We start from the raw sequence: 24230 nt of genomic DNA on the forward strand, positions 1-24230 counted from the left end.
TGACCCATCCCTGCCTGAGACATGGGCTCTGTTGTGTGTTTCCTGGTGTTTCCAGGCAGCTGCAGCCTTCATCAGACAGCACAAGGCTGAGCACTCCTCATACTACTACAACAGCAGTGCCAGTACCATCCTACAAGTGTCCCAAAGTATTCTAGCAAGCCAGGCTATGAATAAATAACAGACTGCTCTTACGCTGTAGGTAAAAACTTGAGTATGCTAGGACAGAACTGAGAGATGCCATAAGGGATTTGAGGGGAGATGATGGACAGAATCAAAGACAAACATGCAGTTCAGAAATGGATCAGTTATTTTCCTTCCTGAAAGGCTCCAGTACAAGCCAACAACGCTTGTATGGAAGATAAAAAGTGCCTACATGGATGTTTTAGGGATAAATGGGCTATCTTTAAGGGAAAGCTGAATGGTAGGTTTCAGCAAACATGCTGTAAAATTAGCTTTGAGTTTCCTAAGAAGGTTTACAAAAGCAGAGATAAAGCAAACTCTGCTACAGTTCTCCACAGTGTTTTACAAGGAGCAATAGACACTTACTGGGGAATTACCCACCACTTTACAACAGCTCTCACCACCGGATTTCCTAAGAAGTCTGCCTTGAACGAGGCTAAAATGATCGATGCATGCTGCAGCCATCTGTGGTTCATAAAGGAAATAACTCTTCTGCTATTCTTGGAATCTTTGGTTGGATTTCCTCACAATAGACTCAAAAGGGAGAGACAAGAGCTGGGATTTTCTTTCTTTGCTTGGGGGAAGAGAAGCAGGGTGGCTGTAGTTCCCCCTGCTCTCAGCAGTAGCACAGAAATGCCCTGACTTCCAGCAACGTACCTGCTTTGCTCCTAGGATTCAGACAAGGCAGAAATATTGTACAAAGCCAGACACGAGTGCTTCAGAGAAATCCAATTCACATGTAAAGGCAGTGCACAGATATCTGAGTGTAGATGGAACACGAGGAAAGGAAAGCTGTCAAGGAGAAATTCAAAAGTAGTAAGAATTGCAAGTGAGGAAAGAAAACCAGGTTTTCTTGATAGCATAGTCATTACCAATGCCATTTAAGTTTTCTTTTATTTTTTTCTACACATCATGTGCTACAGCCTCAAAACATACCCTTCTGAAGTTATCATATAAATCAAAGCAAATAATTAAGACCGGAAGCTAAATTTCTGATGTAAATCTAAAATAAAATCCTTTTGTATATAGAGCATCCTGGAAAGCATTTTTGGACCTGAAATTCATTTAGATGGAGCTACGTATCCAATATATAGACAATGCATATTTGGAAAATTGGAAAAAAATCGTGTAAACATTACAAAACTTCTGTTGATTTATGGGGAAATAAAATATTGAAAAAAAAAAAAAAGATTACACAACTGCTTACAGAAACAAAATTTTTAAACATGAAATATCCCAAAAAATCCAGTCGAAGCTCCTAGAATTAGGTTGTATGGGATTAATAAATAAAATTGTAAAACTAAATAAAATGCATACTATAACATTAAAACCTAGGTATGTGCTAGACCAGACCTGATCTCACACCTGGTAGCTTTAGAAGAAAGATATTCTCCAACACCTTTGAATAGAAGAATTATTTTCAGGGTAGTACATGTATAATCAATCTGAAGTCCTCCAGAAGCCTCATCCAATGTCTTAGGAAGGATTCAAAGCCTGGCTTGGTATCCTGACATATTTTCTATTTCACCCTGGCTTCTATTTCATGCAAGCAGGCTTTACCTTTCTTTAAAAATGATTTTATTTCAACGTACAAGTTAACACTCCCAAATATTTGAAATGAGTATGCTCTAAGGTACAAGGCTGCAAATTTATGTCCAGATTTCACCCCAGTTCCCACTGAACATATATTGACCTTTCTTTACTTTACTTGAACCACAAGGGCTCTAAACAAAGGTTTTCACACCCCCAGGAAACATCAAGCCAGATTTTGTTTTTACCATGCGTTCGATTAAGAGCACTTGTCTGCAGCAGCTTGGCACCAGATTTATAGGAGTTTCATAGAACAAATCCTGCCCTCGACCTAATCTGAGTTCTGAGAAAAAGAGCACTGCCTTTCCCAGTAGCAGCAGGGAGGCTGAACCTGAAAGAGGACAGACAGAAACATCAGCAGAAATTAAAGTATTTCAAATTCAGAATTACCTGTCAAGAAACAGGGAGAGAGGCGCTTAATAAAAAGTTATTGGGGGCATTTATGGGGACTAAAATAAATTAAGTCAAGCTTATTTCTAACAATCACTGAATTCTGCAAATTCCAAGCTGCCCCAGGAACATTAGCCTTTCTGCTGTTGTTATTCCCCTGCTGGAGGCTATGTTTAGAATCTTTTAGATTGTATTCTACTTCCTCATTTGCTATTTAATTTCTTCATAGATCTAGATATTGCTTTTAGTAGTCCGGATATTGAAGCTTCAAATATAAAATGTTGATTAGTACTGGAACACAACATATTGAATTATTATGCTCCTTTCAAAACGTGAATTCTCTTACCAGGTACAGCACATGCATTTTTCACAAATCACATCTGACAGGTTTGGTCATCATATTGAACACATTACTAAAGCTTAAAAAATCCAGAAAGCACAAATACCAACTTGATTTTATTTCTGAATGTCAGTCAATTCACAGCATGGGAGAAAACACCGGGTTTGGAAGATATTACAACACACACAAGCTTTGGAAGATTAAAACCTGAGAGCAGATTAGTTGGGATTTCCCCCATGGTCTAACATGGTCTTGATAAGGAGTATTTTAGAGAGGGCAGTTCTCAAAGTGCTATTTTCACTTAGTGCAACTCAAAGCCTGCATGACAGAGAAGTAACTAATAAACACTTTTTAAAATTACAAAGCCCTAATGAGAAAACTTACAGTGAAGTAAGAATTTCAGAACACAGGACCTCAGCCTGGAGAATCAAACCAAAATCCACAGAGGTCTACTGATACTTAGATTCTGCTGATACTTGATATTTTTGTGGAAAAGGCCCTGCATTTAAATCACAAAGTGATGTCAAAAAAAAGTGTTAACCCACTAAAGCTGTTGCTGGTGTCTGGTCTTTACATAGACATACAACTTTGGTGTGAGGCAACTTTCTTTGAATTAACAGGCTCTGAGACAAGTATTTAGATACAGAACCCATCTATCATTTTCCTAGCATCCAGTCCTTTTAACAATTCCTTGTTAGCAAGGATGCCCTTCTCAGTTTTCAGAAGACATGAAATTACAGAAGACCAATTTTGCTGGTGTGCCAACTTAAAATACTCACAATAGCACAAGTGTCCAGTCATCATTCTCTTTATTACATCTTCAGTGAAATTCCCCCATACTTACAACTTCCATAAAAGGAGAGATTAAAACAAAAATGAAAATTACATGAAATTGTATGCATTAAAAAAGCACATCCCCACATTTTCATAGAAAAGATAGACTATTAATAAACCAAATCAATGCTCACTTCAAAATTTGAAGAAAAAATAATTTTTCCTATGATTTACTTAAAGTGTTGACCCACAAAACCCTTTGATTGTGGTAAGAAAGCAAGGCAGTTGGCAAGATTACTTGTTTTATTTCATCTGTAATACAATGCAATCAACTCTTCCTGAAGTTCTTGCGATTTACTATTCAAGTAACATCACTGACTAATGATCCTAGTTAACGGAAGTCTTCATATTAAACCAAAAAAAAAGAAGTCTATAAAAAGCTATTGATAAACTTCCTGAAACAGATAAAACATTGTTTTGGACAAGCTAAACAGTATTTCACCATACAGGATATGTAAGTTATATCAACTGTAACAAAAATCAAGTTTTCTTAAACTTGGTCTTAAAACTTAATTTTGGCCCAATAAATAGATGTTTCAACGTGAAACATCTTACAATTGAGCTCCAGCTCGAGAGCATTTCAATTTAAAATGTAAGTGGATGCTAATTTCCGTAAGAGCCCACATACAACAGACAACTGGTCCATATGGTTTTGTTATCCGGCTGTCCAAGCAGCAAGTCAGTTTACAGGATCAAGTCTAAGGATTCCAGCACCAGTGCATGGAAAACCACCACAAAACTAACTTTCTTCTCACCTGTGTCCCTCCCAGATCCTACTGTCCTAACGGAGAATTTGGTAATGATGAATGCTCAGCTGAATCCAGAAAACTGTTTGACTTCTTCTGCCCAGCTCTCCTTTTAATACATTTACATTTTTTAATATACTTACATAAATATAATTTACATGGTTATACAGCCAAGTCATTCTCATAAGGAGCTCTGAATAACTTTAGGATGGGACTTGCAACCAGGAGATTAATCACTTTTCTTAAGACACCACTGAGAAAGCGAGGCAAGTTGGGAATGCTGCGTTCTGGTCAGAGGAACCTACTGTGGTGCCACTCCCTAATGCACAACATTTGTAATCCTGAAGTGATGTGCTTTCTGGCTAACTAAAAGGTTGTAGTTCTGACATTGTATTAACTAGTCCTTGCTTGTAGCAGAAAATATCTGTAGTCATTTAATTTAAAAAAAAAAAGTTCAAGTAAAGCCCAGGAGTCAAACCACAGGTGTATCGCCCACTAATGCCCATGCTAAAGGAGAAAACATTCCTCTCAGCAGGAGACATGTCCAAAAGAATAATGCTCATCTTGCTGTATTAATTAGGTCAAAGTTTCCAAATCCTATTAGTACTGGAAGAGACTATAGAATTTAATAACAGGTAACAGAAGCACGTGGTGTCATATCAAGATATGGTCCAAAGGTGGTCTGTATCTTTTAAACCAAAGAATCAAAATTAAAAAAAAAAAAGAAAGAAAAATGAAAGAAAAATGAAGAGCCCATTGCAGGACTCTACATGAAGATGAAGACAAACCAGTTACAGAACATACCAAATTTAAGATGGTCCTTAAGGCACTGTTTGCAACACCCACAGAAAAGAAGACATGAAAACAAAATGTTTTTTATATAACAAAATACAGCTGGGAAATTCTAATTGAATGCAAGTCTATAAAATTATCTCCATTTTTCCTCTCCTCTTGCAGGGCTTCTCTCATTCCATTCGACCTCACGTTCCATCCCGGGAGGAATTATGTCAGGACCGGATCCCCAATGCCGTGGTCTGGGTTGCAAGTGAAGGAGATGGTGACGGCATAGCGAGTGCCCCAGCGAACCTTTTCCACCCGATGAAGATTCTCAGATCCAGAGGTGAAAAAGGAAACCCGGCCTGTAAAGACAAAAGCATTTAATCAGCGACACAGTTTGCCATTCAGCTACCAGCTCTCTACGCAGTTTTGCTGTTGTTGTCTCAGTCCAAGCGTTCCCTAGCTACCTGAGAGCCCACAGGTCAGCCCAGAGCCGAACTGTTATGAGCTTATGCTGCACTCTGACAGCTTTATGGACTGTTTAAAGTCTATGTTAATCCTTCGTGCTACAAAGCTGGAGACATAATTCTACCATATCCCATAGTTTATAAAAGACAGGAGGAAGCCAAGAACATCTGAATCCAGTTCTTAGTTGCCTCAATTAAAAAGAAAAAAAAAAAAAAAAAAAAAAAAAAAATCAAAAAACAAAAAACAAGAAAAAAGCAACCCTAGTGACTGTCAAAATGTACTGATTTCCTCCCTGCTCCCCTTCTAGTCTGGGCTCTAATTTTAGACCAAAGAAGGAGGAAGTGCTCCAGAGGTGGCAAAAGGTCTTCAGCGAAAAAATGCTCAGCAGGTTTACAAGCAGCTGTGGCAGCTTATCAGCATTATACCAAGTATTTGCTATAGCTTTTTGTGCACACTCAGATCACTCACTGTTCAGCCAGGACAGAACGTTATGTATCACTCCTGTACACCAATTATTTTTCCTTAGGAACTGACACTCCATCAATACATAGGCTTGGAAATTGTTTTTACAGATGCAAATGCTTAGCCCTGTCCTTCATCCCATTTAAGTTTTGGGTGCCACCACCACCAACATGCCTCAGGGCTCTCCAGGCCTTGGGTTGCTTCAAGGTGAAAGCTAGTTACTTTGGGGATGCCAGCAGAGGTGTACTAGCATCCCACTTAACCAAAGCACATTGGGGCACTCTACACTTCCACATTATTTAACTGTTTTGAGAACATAGCAGTTTAATGTTTAGCAAGTAACTTGGAACTGAAGCAGCTCCGTAGGACTACTCAAATTTCCTGAAAAGCCAGTAATACTCATATGCACAGCTGTTTTATCCCAATGCAGATTAGAGTCTGTTAAAAGCTTATCTCGAGGAACTCATACAAACAATCTGACTGCCTGGGACCACCAGGCCAAACAAAACACTTAAATGCCCACTTAATTTCTGCACTATAACAAGACAAACTATTCCAACCTTCGTACAATACACTGCAGAAACAGGCACAAGCTACACAGCTAGTGTTCCCTTCTAACTAAAGATCCAGAAGTTACCTTGCTTGCATATTCTTCAGCAGCACACGAGAAATTTGAACAAATCTAGACTGGCCTCATGGAGCTTGGGCAGCCTCTGAGTCCCTTCCACATTCAGTTGCAGTTCACATTTAATCTTTCCTAGGAATCACTCCTAGCTGCCAAGCAGAAATATGAAGTCATATATTATCTTCTGTGCCACTGGCTGCACATCAATAATGGATAAAGCTATAAATATATGTAAAAAATAAATTTATTTGTATGCAAAGCTCATGCACACCTTGGTGTCCTGCTCTTCTGAATGAAAGACTAATGAAGGCAAGGTTCTCATATCCTCTGAGTGCTACAGTTAACAGAACCCTTGAGGATTTCATACAAAGTCCCTTTATCCTGAAAATGTGTGCTTTTTTTTTTTTTACTTTCTTAAATCATATTTTAATACATTCAACTACTTCATTATTAAGTCCCTCACCTATTCACCCAAAGTTTTGCCTTAAACTCATTTCCAAGCATTTTTGTTTGATCTCTTATAAGAAATATTAGCAGTTCAGAATTAGACCAGTTTCAGTGTACTGTTTAAGCCAGTTAAAATGGATTCTTTGGCTATACAGAATGTTTTCATTTTCTTCTTTAATAAATATGTCTTCAGATATATTGTATTTTATAACTCCTTATGTACCTGGTCCCACAACTGCCAGAGGGGGTCTCCATGTCACCAAACAAGCCTTCAATCCATTTCTTAAGATACTTTTTCCTCACTTGAGAAGAATTTATTTTAAAATCATTTCCATTGCAAAATTTTGAAATGAAAGTACAGTCTCTCCACAGTATGCTATTCTCAATTGTAGAACTGTTCACAGAAAGGGCAAGGAACATTAATTCCCATCCCACCTGATAAAATCTTCAAGGAATATACAGTAGCATCATTATTCAGAGATATCTGGAGAAAGACACAAGATAAAGGTGCACCGTTACAGAACAGGATGATTTATTGCCCTTCCAAGTACAATGAACCTAGACACTTCAGAATTTTCCTTCAATACGCAGTATATAGAAACCATTTCAAAAGTTAAATCACTACAAGAAAAAAAACAGTTCAGAACTAAGCAAGTTGCTTAGAAAAGTACGTACCTAATCCTAGGCTATAATCTGTCCTCAGTTCTAGCAATTGTTTTTTAATCAATTTTGAGTTTGAGATTTTAAGCCTGAAAATTCCAAACCATGAACCACGTCAGCAAGTTAGTAGGGCCATACGTGATGTGGGTCTGTTTTTAGCTGTGAGACTGCATTCAAAGCACTTAAAGTGCAAACTTTATATTAAAAAAGCATTATACGCTGACGCAATTGCTGTAGCCATGCTAGGAACTCTCATTTTGAAAAGAGAGAAAGGCACACACAAGGCAGGTCCACTGAGCTCTCCACACTGTGAGTAAGTGCTAGAGTGAATGCTGAGCTTCACAAAAGATCAGTGTTGTATTACAGATGCCGAAGAATAGCTATGCAACTACTCATTGCAAACCAAAAATGTGTATGCACACGCAATTTCCCGGTGAAACGTTTTTGAGTGACAAAAGCTCTGGGTAAAGCGCACAAAAATTCTAATCCTGCTTCCTTTGTTCTTTTCTTTCGTTACTTGAATTGACAATGGCCTCAAATATGTCTTTTCATTTTTGTCTCCTCTCCTCTGACTGTCTTGCAGATTCTTTCCGACTTGCTTTTCTCTTCCAGTAATGAAATCTTGACAACTGCTTCCTGACACATAAATTTGGGGTTGATTTATGAACACTTGGTTTTAAAATGTAAGCTTTTTTGAGATCACAGGCTACTATTCAACACTGCTTTATAGTATGATATTACCTAACCAAAAAAGAGAAAGTATGTTATTGCTGGTTCTTAAGGGATGAACTCCTGGGGAATGGAAGAAACAGGAGAGGGATCATCTCCCATTTTGAGGTCCTTGGTTCTAAGCTTTAAGAAAGACACCAATATCTGAGCCAGGTCCTGAAGGATAAAGACTGGAATGGAGGTGTCCTTTGGTTAGGAGTGATGCCCATGGTGATAACAAAGAAATTCTTTTTCCCACCAAGATTATTCAAGAGTATTTCATCCCAAACATAAGTATTTGACTCACATTTTCCCCAGTCACTGCAAGGTGCCAAGAACTCCATCACCTGTTTAGTTTCACGATGCTTTAACCTCAGCTTCAGGGATGAGTTTTAAACCCAGGAGTCACAAGAACTGTGGGCTGCTCTCCCACACCTGTGGTCCATCTCCTTCACACCTCCACTTTCCATTTAATGAGATATAAATCAGGCACAGCATGCCACAGCAATTAGTGCAGCACATGGGAGCATTTAGTGCTTTTAACACTTAGACATACTATTTCTGTATCAGAACACTGACATTTCTGAATGCACTTCTTTGAATGATCTTTCCTCTTTTCTGGCCACCACCAAACACTTAAAACTCCTTTACAGCTGTTTCCAAATGCCTTCAAGACTCCCATCAGCTTATATAGCAGCGGGACGGAGAGCCCTAGCCTAGTTCCTGCAGAGGAGCCAAACTTTCTTACTGCAACAAGGCAGTAGAGGAAGTTCTCCCACACAAATACAATTGTTCTCACCTTTCTTACTATAAGAGAAAAACAAAGAGGACAAAGAATCAGAACGATTTGTGGTAACCGGAATACCAACGGGAGCCTGTTTCTAAATCATTAGCTTGCCTATAGCCCTCAGATCTCTATAGGAACAGAAGTAAACAATCAATCCTTGCCTTTGATCTCTATTTGACAGCAAGCTAGATCTAAGATTACCTGAATCTACAGCCTGTTTTCTCTTCCCTTCCATGTTTTCTCTATGATTCTGTGCTTCAAGATGGAGTTGGTACACTAAAGGCTTAGCTGATGAGCTGTGCTCCTTGCAGACTGCACAGTGTTACTGTGACACAGTCACTCCCCCTCCCATTCGCAGCCACTGCTCAGGCTCTGCTTCTGTGCTTAGCTCCATCCCCAGGTGCAGCTGCCTCTCAGCCCTTTTTCTGTGAGCCTTAAACATTCACACAAGTTTTTAATCTTTACAAAAGTAAGCAAAGGATAAATTGTATTGGGGATCAAAGAAAAGCTATGATGGATAGCTCACGTGCCAATTCACTTATACATGCCAGTCTGATCTAGGATGAGGAATTGCTAACAAGCTCAGCACCACCGCATCCATCAAAACTGAGCCTAGCCTTCAGTGTCACTGACACAAGTCAAGCTCTTAAATGCTGTCAGGCTCAGAAAAGCTTGTGATGTGAAAAACAGGAAAGAAAATACAGGATCAAGACCTTAATCATATTAGAGGTAACCCCTTGTTCTCATGATTTTTTGAGAAGTGATTTTTGCACTGATCCACAGGAACTGTTATTTCTGAAGACGTACAAGTGCCAGTCACAAGATCCAGTACTGAGCTGTACATGACTGTAATTGTGATAAAGTAACACTATTATTTTCATGAAAAATACTTAAGAAGCAACAAAAGCAACAGCTATTTCATTATAAAGCAATGATGTTCCATTTAATTACTCTTCCAGCTATAATATCACAGATTCCTATAAGGCTTGCTCTCAGGAGATTTTATCCCTGTTGAATTTTAACATTCAGTTGCACTTCCACAAGCAAACTGCCTGCAATATTCTACCTAACCTCAGTACTGGGAGGCAATATAGACTAGCAGAATATAAAAAGAAAATTTTAATTGACAACTATGTCCTTGACTTGTACTGTGACTTTGATCAAACTGCTTAACCTCTCATTTGTTTCCTTGCCTCTAAAATGAAGAAAACACTGACATATTTTAACAGTGTTACTGCAAAAATTAATTAGTAAACACCAGTACAATACTTTGCAATTAACACACATTCTTTTGCTTTGCAAGTAGTATAGAGTATCCTGTTGTTCTTATTCTGACAAGAGAAAAAAAAAAGGTAAGATTAAATTATAAAAAAAAAGTAGAGAATACATAAAAAGACTGAGAACCATGCAAATGTTAACATAGCACAATGCTCATAAGGAAGAAAGAAAAAAAACAACCCCATAATACAACATTGTTTTGCCTCTTATTGTAGATTCACTGCATATAGAATTACATTCACTGCATACAGAATTACAGATTCACTGTGTAATTTAGATGAGAATTTGGAAGGAGATCTGGTCAAATCCCTTTCTCATATCAGGGCCAACTTCTAAATTATATCTGAGTTGCGTCAGGTTGCTCAGGGTCATACCACCAGCACATGTAAGTGCAGCATTAACAGCACAAGTTAGTCAGAACACATTTAGATATGGAACTTCCCAACCACGTGTCTCATACATACATTTTGCTACCCTTGTGTCTCCTGTGATCACCTGTTGAGCTGGAAGCTGTGACCAGATGATCTGCAGAGGTCCACTCCATCAAATCATTCTGATTTTACATGGCAGAGGCCATTCACATTAGTATCAACTTTGGCAATCACTTTCTGCGGCCTACCTGGTGTTGCCACCGGATTCCCACCCAACTTTGTGCTCCCATCCTTCACATGAGACTGGCTTTTTTGCTTTCTTGGCAGCACCATTTTGGCCCTCCTAGCTTAATTCACTGCCAAATTTCCTTGTCAAGCTTATCAAGCAGAAACTGCAAAACAGGTGTCAGACTGTCTTGACCCACACTTAATCATGCAAGCAAGTTAAGGGCGCACAAAGTCCCCTCGCCCTTCTCCTCTGGTCTGCCTGAACAGGGGCTGGACGTCAGGGAAGCACAGGGGCTGCCACTGCCTGCTGCCCAGCACAGAGCGGGACTGGGGGTTGTAAAAGGTCTCACCTCGAACCACCACCCAGAGCAGCTGGAAATGAGGCAACTCCTCTGCCAGATGAAAGGGAAGCACGAACAGTTTATTTGGCACTACAGATCTACTCAGCATCTTGTATCTTATGCGCTGACAGCTTTGACTGGCAGCTCTACCAGCTCTGAGTGTTACTCTAGAAAGTAAGAAAATTGTGTTTAGTCTGCTGAATGACACCAAGACAGAAGCGCTGTCTGGGAAACTGCACACACAATTGTCTTCTCATCCTTGTCAGCTGTTCAGGAGTCACTGCTAATTCATCCTTATATAAAGCCTCTCCTCCCACCCCTCAAACACTATCATTAGGCAAAAAAAAAAAAAAAAAAAAAAAAAAAAATTGTAATCACAATAAAATTTACTTAATGGATATACTTATTCAATTATTATAAATATATTGTTGAAAGGGGAAAGCTTTACGCAAGTCTCTACCTAAACCTTATGAAAGTAAAGAGGAATGACAGCACCTGAGCATGATCTGAGTTGAGATGAATGGGACAGGTTACACTTCTGTCACAGCTCTGGTTCCAGGGTTTTCCCAGTCCAAAGTGTGCCAGGTACCCTCCTCAGGTGACAGCAGCACCATCCAGTAATGCTGTCTCTTGCATGTTAAATTTGGGAAACCTTTTTGAAGGTAGTGCTGAAAGCTGCCAACTGGGTAAAGGAGCAGCTGCTGTGTGCATCCTACCTACCTGCACACCACTACGCTGCTGATCTGGATTTCATCCCAGATATAAACCAAGTTTATATCTACTGTTTTGAAGACTTGAGTCTGGATGATATGCCAACCTTTACAGCAGAAGAGAGTGCACCAGCTTCCCTAAACAAGTTCCCCACATACACAGGTGAAGAGCATGCCAAGCACAGAAGTGTAAAGGTGAGTAGGTCCTAAAAAGAAACTAAAACACAGTGGGCATCTAATGAAGCCTAGATGCAAAGTCGCCCCAGATTTTTTTGGTAGAGAAATTACTTGCTGTTATGAATAAAATCAATGATTATCAGGGAGAACTTTTTATAGCTGGCTTGTAATTTGCTGAAGTATTATTAATACATTTATAAGTACTTGATTCTACTTTAAATTCATAATCACCTGTGCTGAAAAGTTCCAAATTACACTTTTTAAAGAAAATAAATGACCAAAGTTACTCCCCACTAAAAATAATTTCCTATGAAAATAAAAAGACATAAGCATTTTTAGATTTCAACAGAATCCCTGCCTGCTTCTATTCCACCAGCACAGTTGGTTGCTCAAAACAACAGAAGTTTCTGCTCTGTACATTTTGTCTGAAAATGTGACAATCCAGTGATGTATTTAGAAATCAGAACTGCATAACCCTGCTCTCCCCTCTTCATCCTTACTGTCACCCAGGCCTTTTGGCCTCCTTCTCTTCTCCCTACAGCTAAAGGAGAAGGACAGGGTTAGCACCTCTGCTCTGACTCCCAGTTTCCCCCTTTAGTATTCAGCCTCACCCAGTCATGACTATCAGAGCTGCTTCTGTTGGACTCCTACAGAAAGTTCTCAGCACAAGAAGCCTGTAAGAACAAAGTGTTGCACTTTGTATCACATGAAATACCACTGGGTCATTTATTTTCCTTTTCTTGACCTTGCTAAATACACCATTTTTAGTAGAGCTGTAGTCAAATCACATAGATGCCCAAGTTCTGGATTTTAGACCTCTAATAGAGATGGACTTCAAACTTATATTCAGAAATCACTGAAGCACAAACACAAGGGTAACTTCTGCTACTCATTTCAAGAAATGCCCTTCAAACAAAAAGGAGTTCATGATAAAATCACATATTCATTAAGGCTGGAAAAGACCTCTAAGATCATTTAGTCCAATCGTCCACCTACCACCAGTATCACCCAATAAACCGTGTACCACACCTTTACTTAAACACCTCCAGGGATGGTGATTCCACTATTTCCCTAGGCAGCCTGTTCCAATGCACCCACTGCTTGTAATATTAAAACTCAGAAAGCGCAGGAACCAAGAATGGAAACATCGTTACTGATCTATACAGCATAAGGCATCTGAAAGAGTTTGTTTTGCATTTTATTTTACTTCACCTGTTACATTACCTGAATTTCATCAAGTAACTGGTTGATTTTCCTCTGCTCCTTCTTTATACCATCAACTTTGCTGCATATTTGTTCAGCAGCATCCAATCAAGTTTCTAAAATATCAGCCTGCATGTGCATTATGAAAACCGAAGTCCCGTAGAAATGCATTAAGGAATGACAAGCAAACAAGACACATACTGCATGTGCTCATTAATAACTGTTTTATACCAGGAGAAAGCCTCAGAGGCCAATTCACCACAGCGACAATGCTCTGCAATGCCCTGTAATGCACTAACACATCAGGTTAGCACCCCCGAACCTCCTTACACACCTCAATCCTTTCAATTGCCCAATTAAAACAACCATTACTATCCTCAATAATACAGATGCTTCATACAAAGCACAACATCTAATTGAGGATAAGTCATATGCAGCATGGGAAGCACAGGTCTGATCTGAGCCTCCCAAGTACTGCTGCTTTATGTGCACAATTAAAAGACTATTTATTTTAATGACATCAGAAACCTGTCACCAAGTATGACTGGAACACAAAACCAGAGTCTGAAAGAAAGTTAACCTTCTATAGGAAACAGAACAGAAAACAAAAGAAAGTCTTCTGAGCTCCATGTAGAAACAAGGAGCTCTCCAGCTCCTGTATGTGCCTGTTTCAACAGATTGTTGTCACAGCTGCAACAGCTCCTCCTTTTTCTACCATTTCTGTGCAATTGTCTTACCCATCCCAAGTGCAATTCATGATTGGTACTGCAAATCAATAAAGTGCCACCTCTCCTTTAACCCAGGAGCTTTGCATAGCTGGATATTACTGCAGCTACTAATGCCTGCTCCATTTACCTTCTATAGGACTGACAACTATTTGTGGGGCATTTTTGCTTTGTTTTTAAATCACTCAGCTTTCAGCTGTTACTGATTTGTCATCAAGATGTGATCCAGTTTTGCTGATTGGAGCAAAACTAAAGCTAGGAATGCCAGAAGATCACCTTCATCTAGATTAAATCAGCACTAACCAGGTTAAGTGTGGAGAAGGAGTACCCACACTCAGTGAAAAATCAGCTGTTCCATAACACAAAATGGATTACTAAATAATTACTAAAGAAATGCTTTTAACACAAGGTGTAAAAAACATGTTATATTGTTGTGAGACCTCCAAATATGGAATATATATATATAATTTTTTTATTATTATGTTTTGTTTTTTTTTTTTACTATGTCATTGAACTGTCAATATACAGCATTCCCACAGCCTTTAGTAGTGAATTCCTCCAAACTGATGATGTGGGTTGTGTTGTTTTTTGTTTTTTTTTTGAAAGAGCACAGTAAAATAAAGATTAAACAGAAAAACTGAACAATCAGGCTTTGAATGTATACTTCTTTCCATTCTAAATGAAGAATAATCTAACCTCACAGGTTCCCAAACGGCTCATACCTTCATCTCAAATACTCTTGCACTTGCAGAAAGACACTTTGCTCTGGCAACTACAAAAACATGCTAAGTTTGATATTCACAAACGAAACAGAAAAGCAACATTTCTCACGAGCCAATGCACATAATTCATTTTGCATCATGGATTATTTTCTTCCAGTGATTGTGACCTTTTTATCTGCCCTTACATAAAAAACAACTTGTATAAAGAACAAACTCCTTTGTGAGTTGAAAGTAAGCTCAACAAAGCTGACCTTAAAGACAAGAAGTGTACATGCAAATACAGAACACACAACTAGTACAGATATTTCATTCCAGCTGCAGGGTATCATCTACACTTATAAAATGAAGCCTGTGACCTCTCTATAATATTGCCAGTACCCAGATTCACACAAGGCTCTCCAAAATAATGAAATTTTAAATGTTTTACACTGGCAAACTTAATAGCAGCATAAAGTATACCGATTTTAACATTAAAAAAGGGAATGCTTTATTGTCTGTCATTTATACTTAATCTAACTGTATCTGTTGAAGCTTCCTGCAACAAATCGCAGGCCAGACAAAGAATGTTGATGATGAAAGGGCCAAGGCCTTGGTTTTGAAGAACCTCACTCTAACAGTTGCTCTATTGCATAGAATCATGGAATGGGTTGGGTTGGAAGGGACCTTAAAGCACATCTAATTCGAACCCCCTGCCATGGGCAGGGACCCCTCCCACCAGCCCAGGTTGCCCAAAGCCCCATTCAGCCTGGCCTTAAACACCTCCAGGGATGGGGCAGCGCCTCACCATCCTCTGAGTAAAAAACTTCTTCTATGTATCTAATCTAATCCTACCCTCTTTTAGTGTAAAGCCATTCCCCCTTGTCCTATCACTACACTCCCCAACAAGAGTTCCTGCCCAGCTTTCCTGCAGCCCCCTTCAGGCACTGGCAGGCCGCTGTAAGGTCCCCCCAGAGCCTTCTCCTCTCCACGCTGAATCACGCCAACTCCCTCAGCCTGGCTTCATAGCAGAGGTGTTTCAGCCCCTTGGTCATCCTCACGGCCCTCCTCTGGATTCATTTTAATACTTCCATGTCCTTCTGATGCTGCAGGCCCCAGAGATGAATGCAGGGCTCCACGTAGGGCCTCATAAGAGCAGAGCAGAGGGGGACAATCCCCTCCCTTGCCCCGCTGCCCACACTTCTTTTGCTGCAGCCCAGGGTACAGCTGGCTTTCTGGGCTGCAAGCGCACGTGGCCAGCTCATGTGGAGCTTCTTGTCAACCAACACCCCCAGGTCCTTCTCATTGGGGCTGCTCTTGATCCATTCACTACCCAGCCTGTATTTATTTGTGCTTGGCATTGCCCCAATCCAGGTGCAGGACCTTGCACTTGCCCTTGTTGAACTTCATGAGGTTTGCACAGGCCCACCTCCCAGGCCTGTTGAGGTCCCTCCGCATAGCAGCCCTTCTGCATATCGACCGCATCACACAGCTGAGTGTCATCAGCAAACTTGCTGAGGGTACATTCGATCTCACTGTCCATGTCACTAACGAAGATGTCAAACAGCACCGGTCCCAATACCGACCCCTGAGGAACACCACTGGTCACTGACCTCCACCTGGACATTGAGCTATTGACAGCAATTCTGAGTGCGACCATCCTGCCGATTCCTTACCCACCAAGTTGTTCACCCCTCAAATCCAGTCTCTTCAATTTAGTGACAAGGATACGATGGGGGACAGCATGAAATGCCTTGCACAAGTCCAGGTAGAGGATGTCAGTTGCTCTTCCCCAGTCCACCGATGATGTAACCCCATCGTAGAAGGCCACCAGATTTGTCAGGCACAACCTGCCCTTAGTGAAGCCATGCTGGCTGTCACCAATCACCTCCTTATTTTCTTTGTGCAAATTTTTTTTTCTTCTTTTGAGGAGAGCTAACCCTGGTGTAAAGGATGAAAACAAAGTGACAATGCATTGCCATTTTGCCAATTCATTTTTGGAAACAGGATTAACAAAGGCATTTAAAAGCAACAGATACAACTTCAGAAATGTTTCTTTATCCAAAAAAACATTTCCGTTCAAAGTAGTATTTTATTTGGAAAGGAGGATTCTTATTCTTGGTACAGTGAGTTTCTTGCAGCAGACAGAGGCCCCAACTTAAGGCAAGACACACATACTTCCCTTGTGCCCAGATAAGCTTCAGAGATGTGTCCCCTAACTCTAAATTTGTTTAAGGATTAGCCAAGGCTCTGTACACGTGAATTGGCATAACAGTGGTGAATTGTTCATGTCCATTAAAAGGAAAAGTCTTGAGAGCATCCAGACTAATGAATTTAATTCCCTCTTAGAGATAGATGTGTTAATTATTAAACAAACCAATATTACAGACCATGGTACAAATGATAGTCTTAAGAACACCCTCACTCATTTGAATATGTGCAAACAGGACTTAGGGACTTCTTACACAATTTACAAGTGGTATACTTAGAAAAGGGATAAATGTTTTAAAATTAGGCTCCACTTCTGTTTATATAAGTTTTCCCTGTCCCAATCTGACTGGGCTAAGACTGAAAGCATTGAAACAGCAAAAAAAAATTGCCAGGGAATAAAAACAGGGAAATTCACAATGTTTTTGTTTTTGGTTTGTTTCTTTTTTGTGATTATATTTTTTGTATTTCAGATGACTGCCCTTCCTGCTCTGCTGCATCAGTAACAATGTCTTTCTGTTTCCCATTGTAAAATCTGACTCTCTAATAAATTACTGCCTGCACAAAAAAGAATGTACTCGTTTTAGCACATAGCACCAAATTCCCAAAATACAGTGTAATTCTGAGACAATAAGAAATGCCAGATCTTGGAATTTAAACTTCAGTACTGTTATGGAGAAGGTAAATTGGCTGCCAGGCACTGGAACTAAACCAGTGATCATGACAGTCAACTCTAAAGCCTGAATCATCTTAAATGAGAAGCATAAAAGCTTATTGACACATGGTTTAAAAAGTTGGACTGATAAGAAAAGCAAAGGATCAAAAGAAGCATAAAACATAAACAAAAAAGAAGGGGGAAAAAAGGAAAATAAAGCACTGCAAAGGAACACTCTGAACATGAAAAATAGATCAACTTGTACCAGCAACAGAAAACACCCTGGGGTCATTCCCTTGTTTTCATTCTCTCACAAGTGGCATTTTTATCAGCAAGAGGAAAATGAAGTAGAATTGCCTTCACATGATGCTCTACCTCTAAACATTTTCTCCGTTTCTCTCAAGATTTCAGTAATTATTTAGATAGCACAATGGGTAGTGACACTATCAAGGGACCCCTGGAAACTGCATTTGGACAGAGGAGTGTGGAAGAAAGGTGTAACTGGCACTGAACTTCATTTTCTGTTGTGCATACATAGCACATTTCATCTCCCAAAAAGGCTGTTCTTCACAAGCTTTGCATTGTTTAATTTTAACAGTTGTGTTTAACCAGTTGCATTTCACAGATACTGTTAATAAAAGGAACTGGCAAAGGGAATGGCCAGAATCAGGTGCTGTTAAAAATCCTTCCTCTCTGTACTTCCACCTCATCTGCTCCCCATTCTTCCCCAGGAATGACAAAGAGCAAACACCTTGCAGCGCAGCCTGAAAATTAAATGGATGGGGCTGAATTGAAGCAATTTCACAGCTGCCGACTTTGAAATCAAGGCAGGGGAATGCTGCATACAGCCATCAGACTGATTGCCCCAGAGCTGTGCAAGGAGACAGCTGCCCTCTCAGTTATCCAGAATTCAGTTCTTATTTTACAGCTCTAATACCAACATGTTCATTTTAGAATTGCATCTGGAAATGACCTAGTTTAATTTACTTCCTTTCAAAATACTGGTGGCAGCATTTTGCAAATGACAATACTTTCAGTTCAGCATATATTTTCAACCACAAAAGCTAAAATAATCAAACATAAAATTTTTGATATCAAACCCAGAACACAGATAATCTCATAGTTTATCTAGGCCATTGTTACAGCTGGCGAGTAGATTGCTATGATTTGTAAGACATACAAGCAAAACAAAAAAAACCACCACACAACACACTTGCAGGCCACCATAGTAAGAAAACAGTTCAGGCTGGGGTAATGTCTGTCAGCAGACAATTACTGATGCTGTCTTTAAATAAGAACATTTCCATCTTTTTTCTCTTTAAAAAAAAAAAAAAAAGTCCATAGGAATATGAAGCTGTCCTTGATGTTCCCTGCAAAAAATGTGATTGGTCTTGCATTATAAAAGGTTGAGGTACAGTACTGTAAGCTCCCTACTTACCTGACGGACACATGAGTTGAGCCTGAGCACTTTCTTCCTAAGCATACTGCCCAAAGTAATTCCAGTTTCAAATAATCCACTTATCAGAAAAATCTTAAGCCATCCTTAAGGATTTTCTTTTTCTTTTTAAAAAGATCAGCCTTTCTGACAGCCAGCAGAATTCTTATCTTCATCAAATTTACTAAAAGCGTATACAGACTCATAACCAAGTTACCACGGTTCACCATGGTTCTGCACATCAGCAGCACAGTGGTTCTCCATCATCTTCACACCTACCCCACAGCAGTTACAGGATACTGAGCCCCACCATGAACAGCAAAGAAACTTCTGGCCAGAAGGTGTAAAATATGTTGCTTTAGTGTGGATTTGCTGTACTCACAGAGTGTTCACACAGTTATCTTGACTCTAGATGCATTCTAGCCTGCTAAATTTGCCTTTGTGTCCAAAGAAGGGCAATGAAGCTGGTGAAGGATCTAGAGTACAAGTCTAATGAGGAGCAGCTGAGGGAGCTGTGGTTGCTTAGCTTGGAGAAAAGGCAGCTCAGGAGAGACCTTATTGTGCTTTATGCTGACCTTAAAAGAGGTTGTAGCAAGGTAGGGATCAGGTTCTTCTCCCGAGCACCAAGGGATAAGGAAATGGCCTCAAGTTGTGCAAGGAGAGGTTTAGGTTGGATATGAGGAGAAATTTCATTACTGGAAGGGTTGTGCTGCATTGGAACAGGCTGCCCAGGGCAGCGGTCGAGTCACCATCCCTGGAGGTCTTAAGAACCGTGCAGATGTAGAACTGCATAGCATGGTTTAGTGATGGATTTTAGTGCTAGGTTAAAGGTTGGACTAGATGATCTTGGAGGTGTTTTCCAACCTCAAAGATTCCTTGATTCTATAACTGGATTGCAGTTCTAAGTGCTGCAGCTTTCAAGGAAGCCATTTTACACAGCTTAACTCCACACATTTCAACTATTTCATTTTACCCATTTTCATCTTTACTTTCTACCTAATCAATATGAATACACAAGAGACAGAGAACTATATTATTCCACAATTACTACTGACACAAAATACCAACTCCCACTGTATCAGCCAGCCCACCCAGATAATAATGGACACAATTGGGCCTGCTTCATGCAAGCAAACCAAGACTCTTACCTGCTCGGGGCTCTATCGTTTTGTTGGAACCTTCATCCATAAACACAAACCGTCCACCACCAAAATCTTCAGCATAGTCAGACAGATACAGCAGTGAAGTATAGTCAAAAGAGCCGTAAGTCACCTAGGAGTAAAGTCAACAATTACTAAAACTTTACAACATTCTGCTCTCATCTTTGCAGAATATAAGTAATTACGCAGATAGAACTGATTGGCTTTCTAATTTTCCAGTTGTCACATATTTAATAAAAGGGTCACTGGAAGAACAAGAACATTGCCATAGCAATTATCCATGTTTATTAGTCTATACTGTTTATACCCAGACTACATACATATTTTACACAATTAGTATTTTACCTGTATTATTTTTATTATTACAGTTTGCAAAACTAAAGAAATGGTTGTATTGATCTTTGTCATCCTACCTCTACTGAACATCTGGCAAAAAACACGGTGTCAGAAGTTACACCTTTGCATCAAAACAAATATATGGAAATGCTCAGATTTATTTATATTATTTCAAAATCAAATTTCCCCATAATGCTGATAAGAACCAAAACCAGTCTGTTTAATTAACCATATCTCTTAACTAACCACAGTTCAGGGTTTCTGGAAACCTCACCTTTTACTCTCTCCTTCACCAGCTATCAAGCAGAAGCTTCATGGTAACAGTGAATCAGACCTTCCCAATAAATACACCTTCACTGGAGGAACACCTGCTCCTTTCTATACAGGTTTTAGGTTTTATTTTTTTTGTTTTGTTTTTAAAACCTTCACACATGGCTTTCAAAGTCTCTACTTCCTCTCAGCCTACAGAACAAACATCACATTTTTAAGTATAACAGAGTGATTTTCATTCCTGTTAAAGCATTATTTATTTGCCTCAATATGAGTATTGAAGATGGAGAAAAGAAATGGTATATCAAATAGCTTCTCTCTGAGCTTTAAGTACTTAACACTGAGCTGAAAATATTTCCTTTTCATATCTAGGTCACCTAGAATCAAAAACATACTTAGGAATCAATGGCTGTACTCTCCAATTTCTTTACAGTATATCACAACTCAATGAAGTTCTGCTTTACACTGTCAAAAAGCAAAATGTGCAGCACAGAAGTAGTGCATAAATACACAACATTAGCAGAGTGTTTTGTCTGACCTGGTGACTGTTAAGAGGTAAGTGCTACTTCCAAACATAGAAGTTCTCTGATTTATTTATTTTTTTAAGTTACATTCATTAGTGCCAGTTAAATTTTGGCTCAACACAGTTGTACACATTATTCTGTAAGATAACACAGCAACAGATGGGATAGGAAGACATTTTCATTCTTACTCATTTTGTTATTTTGACCATACAAGCTTAAAAACAAAATCCAAATCCAGCAATAAGCAGCACTGCACAGTCCAAGTCAAAAGAATGAGAAATGTTTTGGTGATACCCTTGTCCCTATATTTACCCAAACCTTATCAGCAATATAAGGCAGTAAATGTGAATTAATGAGCACATGCTACAGCAGTACCTCAAAACAGCCAGTCTACAGCCCTCCTCCTGCAACCAGCTTTGCAAAGCTATCTATCACCTTCACCACTTTGGTGATTAGAATCTCCAGTTAGCTTAAGGCTCAGCTTGTTCTACTTCAGGCAAGAAAGGCTGGCAAGGGATATGAACGCTGCCTATATGGGGATAGGAGGAAGTGGAACAGGGAGAGGAGCGGGGGAAAAAGTCTTCTTAATGTAAAAGCCAGGGTTCATGCAAACCAAAATAGGTATAAACTGAGCATGAATAAGTCTAAGCTAAAAAATAAAGAAAAATTGCACCAAAGTCCTGGAATAGATTTTTCAATAGGAGAAATTCAAGGCAAACAAAACAAAGCCAATTCTGCGTCAGAGCCTGACAAGTCTGTGAAGAATGACAGGATCCTTCCCTTGAGACTGCAGAACTCTTCTAGTCCCGCATTACTTCTCTTAGAGAACATTATAAGACTATTCTGCTGTCAGGGTTGAGTATGCAACAGCAATTCCATTATAAATCAGGCATTTGGCGTTTGAAAGATCCAGCTCCAAACAAATTCCATCCAAGATGAAATTCCACATCTTAAGACAACACACTATTCAATCTACCTTGCTTATAAATTCAGCAAGATTAAATGATTCATTTAGGTGATTTAAGGGTTTCCATTTCCATGTAACTAAAAACCAAATGGATTTTTTTCCCCCTAAAATTCAATCTCATACACACATAATAGAACTGTGCTGTTCCGTTATGCAGTTAAAATATTCCAAACCAAAGATATTCAGATAGAGAAATGTAATTGCAATATACTCAGCAATTCAGGGGAAAACGTAAAATGTTCTCAAGTGCTCCAAGGAGCCTGCATCTTTGAACCACCAGCATCAGGCTTTGAAAAAAAATGTGTCAGATTCATTTTTCAAAGACTTGATTTTACCTTTCTTTTGCAAAGAGGAGAAGAAAAAAGCTGAGGTTTTCTAGCAGCAATCCTCACTGTTTAATTATTATGCAGGAATACACAAAAGCATCCAACGAACTGGCAAAAGTTTCAACATCCTGAGTTCTATCGATCTTTCTTAAACATCTAGTATTCATGATTGTTCTGGAGGCCACACAGAAATACTATGGCACTTCTTTGTACAGTAATTCTTACTGCAGATCAATAGGGGCACTTTTTCCTTCTTTTCAACTGCAGTGAAAATGAACAAAACTTGGTTTGTGTTCTCAACTGCAAAAACTAAAACACCAGGCAGGCTGGCTGCACTGAAGACACACTGGGAAGCAACTGGTCTATCCTATTTAGCCTTCCCTGAAATTTTTTCTGACCTACTGATCTTCCTGTTTGAGTTCAGTCTCCTGCAGAGCTTTGAATCTAAATGCTGTATAACCTGACCAGCTCTATATAATTATTTTTTACCTTTTTCTAAGCACACAATATAGATGGACTTTTATATACCTACAATGTAGATGTACATTATATAATACATATGTACATCTACAGTAGGTTAAAATTATATGCAGACCTATATATTCAACACATACTGTAACTTTTTCTGGAAGCCATGATCAGTAAACACATAAGAGAACACTGCATCTACAGATAGCTCCCTTCCAATTGTACTTAAGACAGAGAAATTAGAGGCTTGTTTGTGCAGCAAGGAAAGGATTCAAATTAATCCTCTGATACTACTTCAAGTGAATGATGTACCAGAAGTGAAGATCAATATCCAGAAGCAATGATACAAGATGATGTAATATGGACTTCCACGATGGACGTGAACAGGACTGAGGATGCCTCCCTGTCAGACCCTGTTTAGGGCTCCATTAGCCCAGTTCAAACCATTTTCTACTACCATATGCAAACTGCTATCATTTAAACCACAGATGTACATACATTCCCCGGCAATAGCTGAAGTCCCATATCCCAGAGAAGGGACGAACGACTGAGCTGAGGCAGTTTCTTTGAGAATGATCCCAGCCCACGGTGGTTTGTCCATCTCGCTGCAACACTTGGCACTGCTGACAGTATTTGCTCCATGTGAAGATCAAAGAGCGAGAATTGGACCACCACATCATGAGCTCAAGAAGCACTTACAAAAAAACTGCTCTAGGTCTCTGTACATAGGACTGTACAGAGACTGTACTACTGTACCCAGGAACACTGTTCACCATAGTTGTGGTCTGGAAAGTTCCCTGCCCCTCCCTCCAAAATAAAAGGAACTGATCCACACAAGTGGGACCCACATAAGGCTTCCAGCTTAACATATAATGCTGTCTGGACAGCGCAGACAGTGGCCCAGCATTGGCATGTTCACATGCAATCCTCACTGTAAGGATGCTTTTTAAGAGCACGAATGAAAATAACATTAAAATGTATTTCAAACACAGAAGATAATTTCAAGGTGCAGACAAAAAACACTTCAGCAGTCTGAATGCTTTACCTTTCCCAGTAGTGAGCTTCCTGTGGAAGTCAGCTGTTACAGAAATGAAAAAGTGTTCAAACTATCTACACATAATAAATAGGACAGTGCA

General features: G+C 39.5%; 2 protein-coding genes across 3 annotated transcripts in view; one reads left to right on the forward strand and one right to left on the reverse strand.

Moving 5' to 3' along the window:
* The window catches only part of LOC137841647 (urotensin-2 receptor-like), a 51252-nt gene that overhangs the window by 19203 nt on the left and 7819 nt on the right, over positions 1–24230 (forward strand). Inside the window, exon 2 of one of the 2 annotated variants that reach the window (XM_068654759.1) lies at positions 5038–7055. The exons of the other annotated variant lie outside the window; for it this stretch is intronic. The gene's annotated coding sequence lies outside the window, so the exon portion shown is untranslated. Of the gene's footprint in view, positions 1–5037; positions 7056–24230 lie in introns of those variants that run through there. 2 annotated transcript variants of the gene reach the window in all.
* OGFOD3 (2-oxoglutarate and iron dependent oxygenase domain containing 3) overlaps positions 3293–24230 on the reverse strand; it is a 43184-nt gene continuing 22246 nt past the window's right edge. Inside the window, exons 7-8 of the mRNA XM_068654764.1 lie at positions 20192–20315; positions 3293–5219 (exon numbers count right to left, since the gene is read on the reverse strand). Coding sequence (XP_068510865.1) covers positions 5083–5219; positions 20192–20315 — 261 coding nt within the window. The 3' untranslated portion in view covers positions 3293–5082. The remainder of the gene's footprint in view (positions 5220–20191; positions 20316–24230) is intronic.

The sequence above is a fragment of the Anas acuta genome, chromosome 18 (assembly GCF_963932015.1).
Source record: "Anas acuta chromosome 18, bAnaAcu1.1, whole genome shotgun sequence".
NCBI classification, from domain to species: domain Eukaryota; kingdom Metazoa; phylum Chordata; class Aves; order Anseriformes; family Anatidae; genus Anas; species Anas acuta.